General features: G+C 34.7%; 1 protein-coding gene across 1 annotated transcript; it reads right to left on the reverse strand.

The window, feature by feature from the left end:
• Positions 1-1,764: 1,764 nt before the first annotated feature.
• Positions 1,765-6,076, reverse strand: LOC129759586 (alpha-N-acetylgalactosaminidase-like). The gene is made up of 5 exons (XM_055757060.1): positions 5,688-6,076; positions 5,445-5,619; positions 5,004-5,098; positions 4,777-4,938; positions 1,765-4,713 (listed from the first exon to the last, which is right to left on the reverse strand). The coding sequence occupies exons 1-5, from the start codon at positions 6,030-6,032 to the stop codon at positions 4,489-4,491; spliced, it is 1,002 nt and encodes a 333-aa protein (XP_055613035.1). The 5' UTR covers positions 6,033-6,076; the 3' UTR covers positions 1,765-4,488.
• Between the last annotated feature and the right edge of the window lie 1,090 nt (positions 6,077-7,166).

The following is a 7,166-nucleotide window of genomic DNA, read 5'->3' on the forward strand; positions in this document are numbered from 1 at the left end:
TCTTATGAAATGCCAATTTTTCAAAAAAGATTCGATTTTTTTTAAATTTTTGTTCTTTGAAATTTGAGTCAAACAATGATTCATAATTTTGGAGGCTTATCACTAAGTCGCAACATTGGACTTAAATATCCGCGGAAACTAATCAACGTATGCAGCTTGAAACAAAAGCCAGACATCGCCAGAATGACCAAATGCGATAAGTTGATATCGGTATGATATTGCAATTCGAGAATAGATTTTAAGATTTTTGAATGTTTCGTGTGCTTTTTATACATTTTTCGTAAACATAAGCATGATTTTTTTTTTAAATTGAGGCACTTAGGATCAGAGGGGTGCAAGTGATTTTTTATCAAAACTGAGATAAACTGTTTTTTGGATAGTTAAAGTATAGATTAACATTCTGTAGAAGACACAGGTCAAAAGAAAAATTAATTCGATATTTTTAAGCTATTTATAAAAAAACGTGTCAATGAAAATCGTGTTTCGTTTGGTGTCAGAAGGGTGCAAGTGCACTTGCACCCTTCTGTCACCAAAGGATTATACTTTTATTCAAATTTCATTAGAACGTATACATTTTTGTCAGTTGAAAACAACATCATCTAGCTCCTACTAGGATTTTCTACTGGTTCTGACCAGGATAATCCAAAGTCCTCAGATAAAGAAGTGATGAAAATAGATTCAGGTGTAACTTCGTCGGCATGAAAATCTCATTGTTATGTATACAAAAAATTCTAAAATATTTTTTTTTTGGCAAATTTAGCCAATGCTAATAGGGATAAAAGGCAAACACAAAACGCACTTAACAATAATTTTTTGGCAAATATATCTAAGAAAAATCTCTCGGATGAAAGCTCAGAGGATTCAGAGTTTTCGACAGGCCCTGATCATGATGTCACATACTATCCCACGGAACAAAATGGAACTTCGAAAAGTTCAGATGGGTCGTTGCGACAGGTAGTTTATAAAAAGTTCCATTAAGGATTTTAAGGAATATTTACATAACTGTGTAGGAGAGAGGCCTGGTATAATTAGACCAAAAATAGAAAAATTAAACATCCACGGTTCTTCTGAAGAATCAGAAGTTGCTGCTGCTGCAGTTGCTAGCGAGAATGAGTCCATTCCTGGAGAGTCAACTGGCCATTCATCAAGACCCCAAAAACGCCAACGAAATCAGGCAGTCTGGAAACTCATCTTGCGAAAAAAGAGGAAGCGTACGTTGGTTCTACCGGAAAAAGCGACCAGCTAAACAGTTAATTTCAATGAATGAACACATATGCAGGTATTCTTGTGTATCCATTAAGGAAAAAGAGAGATTGAAAGATTTCAACAAATTCTGGGAATTAGGATAATGGAACTTGCAAACCTCGTTCATTATAAGTTGCATAGAAATTTGAAGCCCGAAAACGCAGAAAATTAAATGTGTGAACAAAAACAAAACATCTAGTATCGTACTGAAAATACTCGTTCCATACAAGTTCATACAATCATATTGTTTGGAGTCAGAGGGGTGCAAGTGTCATTCTTGGGATCAGAAGGGTGCAAGTGAAAAATATCAATAAAAGTAGTTCGCCGTTTTAACATAAATATCGCAAAAACTTTGGTTTTTCTTTCAGAATCGTTCATTTTAGACCTCATGAGACACACTCCATCGAAAATTTAGTAGAAAAATTGATTCGATAATTTTGATTTAGAAAAAAAACTTTGAGGCCCGTTTTCTCGAAATCATCATTTCGGCACTTGCACCCCTCTGATCCTAAGCGCCTCAATTAATATAGCAAATACTGATTCAGAAAAACAATTTTATTTTAATTTGAATAACACAACAAAATAAGTTTCAAGTCGTTATTTGAATCTAATGTCATGGCTCATCAAAGTTGAAAAATGCGTAATTTTTAAAATTGTTAATTTCAGGGTTGCTAGCGATTTTTCGTTTTGAAATTCCAAAGTTTTTCCCGGTTATTCCCAGGTTTTTTCCCGGTTATAAATGATGATTTTCCTATTTATTATTCGAATTTTTTTAATATAAAATCATGCTGAATAAAAAAAATCTATGCGAAAAGCCTCTAACTTCTAACTGTTTGTAAGATTTGTTGCTTGCACAAATAACACACGACGTATTCAGGACACGACACTTCATGTTTTTAGTAACGGAAAAAAGGAATTAAATTTCCTTTTTTTGTCGACAGGTTTTGGGCTCGATGTTGCCCATCTACAGGACGATGTCCGACTGACTAGATAAAGGAAAATCACTAATACATGTTCATACTATCCAATAGTATTCGTCGAAGGGTTGTTGAGAATTTGGTTTGAGCAGGTTGAAAAGCGGTGATATGATTGGAGCGTCAACCTCGCTCATAAGTGGCCTTTCCGATGTGGTGATATACATGGATTCCCATGCGTTTAAATGTGACGCTTTGCGTACACATTTTTTGAACTTAACCTTTTGTTTGTTTGTAAGAATCTAAGATTTTATTTTGTATCAGGGTAGCAACCTTAGATTCGACAAGAGCTTGTTTTCGATACAATTTTTACATAAGACATATATTTCAGCGTAGGAAACGTTAAGCAAAAGTTTTACGTAGGAAGAATTAAAAACTAAATACTTGCGACATAATGCTTCGTTCCTCAGGCCAATTCAAACGAAATATACAATAAAATATCTGTTTCTGGCGAAAAAGAGGTGTAACTATGCTTTAAAACGTCTCAAACTGCCAAATTATTTGCTATTTGCATAAAATAATTTTATGAAATATGTACATCGAACACTGAATCATTCCGAACTAAGGAAATTAGAAAAAAATACCACTTTTGTATTGAAGTTTTGGTACCAAAATTATTATCAATGAAAAAATATCCATAGTTCCATATTGAAATTCACTCAAGAAAACTTCGAACTGCTGCTTCAACTGGTTTCTTATAAATCAGTGGACTTTTATCAAATACACATTGTTTAGTTGCATTTGTATGTTGTTGACCGTCTATTATAGAGCACCTGGTGTTAGAAACCTCTTTGAGCGAGAAAAAAAGTTCAGTCCTTTGACTTTCACTTGTCTAGGTTCGACTGTAGTTAGTTTTGTATTTAGTTTTGTCGATAATAGTTTAATTATTCAATTTTGTAGCATTTGAGTTATTATATCATATTGCTTCACAATTAGATAAAAACGCGATTCAAACTTTATTGTTTAATAATAAACGAAAATAAGTGTTTATGACATAAATCTATATCGTGTATCGTGATTGCCAAAAACTACTCTTAAATTTAGAAATAATTTTTGAAATTCCGTTAAAAATTTCAAACATGGCAATTTTCCCGGTGAGGTGCCGAAATTCCCGGTTTTTTCCCGGTTTCCCGGTGGCACGATGAAATTCCAAAGTTTTTCCCGGTTTTCCCGGTTCGCTAGCAACCCTGTAATTTATTCCCATTGGATTTTGAAAATTTCTACCAAACATTATTTATTGAGTGCTGGAAGATGTGTGTGATTTCTGGAGGTTAAAAAAGTGTTAGATTTCCAAATCTTCAAATCATTTCTTTTTTTTAACAAAAAAGTTTGTTTTTTCATAAAAAAATAATTTTTTGTGAAGAAAGAAATAACTATGAGTAAATTTCTTTTGAATTCTAGAATATTTTAACAGCTTTGAAATATGATTTATAATTCTGATTTAAAAAACACGTTTCAAACAAATTATTATAATAGAGGATCAAAGTAAGCATCGTTTGCTTGAAGGCGTGTTTGACAGCCATTCCCCATGATATTCTACAAAATTCTAAATGTTCAGTGAAAGTTTTCAAATATTTACTGAAAACTGAGAAGAACTGAAAAAGTTTAAAAGTGATGAATGTTGTGATAAACTATATTTGCAAAAAAAAAAAACATCATACAAATTCCTGTTGGCTGCAAAAAAGGTTGACGATGCCAACACATTTCAATTAACGTCAAACATTGGAAGTTTCGTGTGAGATCAAGCCATTTTTTTTCTCTCTATTATGTGTTGTGAGCCTACTTCGTTGAATAATTCTACTGAATCAAAGCAATCGAAAGATTCTCTTTAATGGTTTAATTAAAGGGAATTTTTCCTTTTTTTATGTTGTTAAATTTATAAACATAAAATATAATCTTTTTAAGCGTTTGGCAGGAAACATCACGCTTCATTCATTCCAAGTTCATGCTTTTTTGCGTTTTACAACACATGGCTGGTCTGGCCATTTAAATATCTGCAATGCATGTTCTATGTTATATTGGAAAGAAAAATGACGTACGCAAGTTCTTCATTTTGAAGGATGCATACAAGTTTTGACCATGTTGGTAATAAAAGAAGAAAAATAAAAAAACATATTTATAAAAAATGAAAAAAAAAATGCGAACAAAAAATTTCTAGTATTTAGCCCGCCGGCTGAAAATGTTGGCCACCCATGACACTGTTTTTCCCCAGTTAGTTTTTTTTTAGATTGTTGAATGAATCACTTTTCTAAGAAGTTCTTATATTGATTTAATAACTCACCTCAATTCTCTTATCCGTTTTGATCATCAAACCTTGGATGCCAAGCGGGTCCTGATTGACAGCAATGATTTCACTGTTTAGCAGAAGTTCTCTAACATCCGGTGTTACGGTTGCCAAATCGTTAGATAAGAGCAAAGGAGCAGCCAAACATGTCCAAACTGCTAGTTGAGATTTACTCTGCTCATAACTGAGACCGTAGTTTCCTAGAATAAGCTGTTCAGATACGTCCGTGCGTCATTAAAGCAGCATGGATTTCAAAAAACAATATTTTCATACCGTGTCTGGATCATTCCAGTGTCCCGGACCTGAGTGAGGTTGAATGCGATCCTGATTGTCAGAAAAGTATGCAGTGATCGTTTCCACCGAGCTATGGGAATCTTCGATATCGCCCCAGTTGCGCCACATATTGCAAGTTTTCTTCAACGTTTCGTAGTCGGGCTGTTAGGATTTTGAGTCGAGATCAATTGCATTCTCAACTGCTCGATATAAGTAAGGATACTTACTATGACATCCTTTTCTTCCTGATATGCTGGCCAGCTGCACGAGTACAGGATTGGTCGGCCAGTTTTGTTCATAAGATCTCCAAAAATGATGTAATCTGAAATAAAAGATACGAAGTTCTGTATATTCCATGTACAGCATTTCCACGAAATTCTACAAAGTAATAAAAATTCCTTTTAATTCAACTACGGTACAAGGAAAGTTCAGATACCGGTATTTCGATAGCAACTTACTATCTTCTTCAGTGAACTTTTTCGATTCGATTTTTTGGTACCGTGGTTGAATTGAAGGCAATCTGTCGATTGCTATTCAGTAGAATTTCAACCAACCATTCAACCAAATAGGCTTACAACACATAATAGAGCTCAAAATTTAATTCACGCGACGAACGGCAATCCTTGTCCAACTTTGTAAATTAATAGGTAGATATTTATTATAATTACCGTCAACCATTTGTATTGCATCTGCGTAGCATCCATCTATTTTAATGAAATCTACTCCCCAATCAGCGAATGTTTGCGCATCAATCTCGAGGTGATCCTTCATACCCGGATAACCCATGCAGGTGTTGGTCCCGATATCTTGGTATAATCCAAACTTCAGTCCTTTTTCGTGCACCTTAAAAGTTTTAAAATAAACTTCATTTTACTGAACACATTAACATTTGCAAAAAGAAAGGCGCATACATAATCTGACAAATTCTTCATCCCACTCGGGAAACGGTCTGGATCCGGCACTAGTCTGCCCTCTGAATCACGGGCATGCGTTGACCAGCAATCGTCAATATTGATATAGTCATAACCGGCGGCCAAATAACCCTCCGATACCATGAGATCGGCCGTTCGTTTGATCAACTGTTCACTGATACACTCATCGGGATACTTCTTGCAGTCGGTTATGCATCGGAATCTTTCCCAGGTCATCCATCCCATTGGCGGTGTTCTGGCTAAGCCATTATCGAGGCAACTCACAGTACCCAACACTAATGCACTGGCTAAATAAACCCAAAGCCCCATTCTGTTGTTGCTCATTGTAACGGTCTGTTGGATGATAAATTGTAACTGGTTGGCTCCAGGAGCTCCAGGAGCTGCTTTTATACAAATACCTTGGCCAACAATGGCCAACACTCAACAGGAGGTTATTGTCTTAGCTCCGGGGTTATCTTTATGTCAATAACTGAGGTACTTGAAATGTGCTGAATCGTACATAAATAGAAAGCACACAGAGCATTTGATGCTTGCAACATTGAGAACCCTAAGACCTGATATCAAATACATATGTAGATACGGTTAACACACTTCATTGCGATATCAATCGCCCGAGCCAGTTAATCCTTATCGTTATGTTAGGCATCTAATCATAATTTCAAAATCAGGTCACAGATTTGTCAACGTATTTATTACTAATTATTTGATTTACTTTCTTTTACCGATCTTCTACATAATCGAAAGTAAAACAAGTGACCCAAAATTATAACACCACACGATGTGGTATTTATTCTGGCGAACCAAGTGGGAGTCACATTTGTCCTCTATGTATCTTCATTTATTAAGAAAGCATCCGAAAAAAAACTCACCGGCAAGTGCACATTTAGTCAACTAAAGTTTCGCGATTTTTTATCCATCTCAACGATACTCAGATTTCAAAACGAAACGCTCAGATTTCTGTACTGTCGTATTGATTTGTATAAATTTTGTTTTATTTTCCAAAAATCTCCCCCTATAATAATTTTAACAAATTTTCTTTTTTGATTTACCAATCTGTTGATCTAAAATCACAGAAAACAGACGTACAAGCTCGAACAAAAAATCTTCAAAAAAGTGTGTAAAATTTCAAATGCTGACATCCAAAAAATACGTTAGAAATTGACTTAAAACAGTGCCATCTATCGCGCCGTTCAAAAGTTAGAAATCAAATTTTCAAGTGGCCAGTTTTCGAAAAGGCGTAATCGTATATGAACTCATCAATAGTTAAACTAATGCCGCTCTTAAATAGGCGGGTTCAATTTATTACTAGATAAATGCAATAAGAGCTCCTTTGGACTGGACAGAATTTAACTTTCTTTATTTATACGGTTTAAACTTATTGACTTTTTTCGATGAGTGAAACTTTTCTTAATATTTACGTTACGTTTCGGGTAACTTTTCTTCTCCCATCGTTACGTA

The sequence above is a fragment of the Uranotaenia lowii genome, unplaced genomic scaffold, assembly GCF_029784155.1.
Source record: "Uranotaenia lowii strain MFRU-FL unplaced genomic scaffold, ASM2978415v1 HiC_scaffold_1976, whole genome shotgun sequence".
Taxonomy (NCBI): Eukaryota; Metazoa; Arthropoda; class Insecta; order Diptera; family Culicidae; genus Uranotaenia; species Uranotaenia lowii.

What these genes read in the sequence shown, in the direction of transcription:
- LOC129759586 (XM_055757060.1), bottom strand. Translation starts at nt 6,032, where the DNA reads ATGAGCAACAACAGAATGGGGCTTTGGGTTTATTTAGCCAGTGCATTA. An exon ending in TGAAGAATTTGTCAGATTAT is followed by an intron (nt 5,620 to 5,687) that starts GTATGCGCCTTT and finishes AAAACTTTTAAG; the next exon opens with GTGCACGAAAAAGGACTGAA. An exon ending in ACTGGAATGATCCAGACACG is followed by an intron (nt 4,714 to 4,776) that starts GTATGAAAATAT and finishes GTATCTGAACAG; the next exon opens with CTTATTCTAGGAAACTACGG.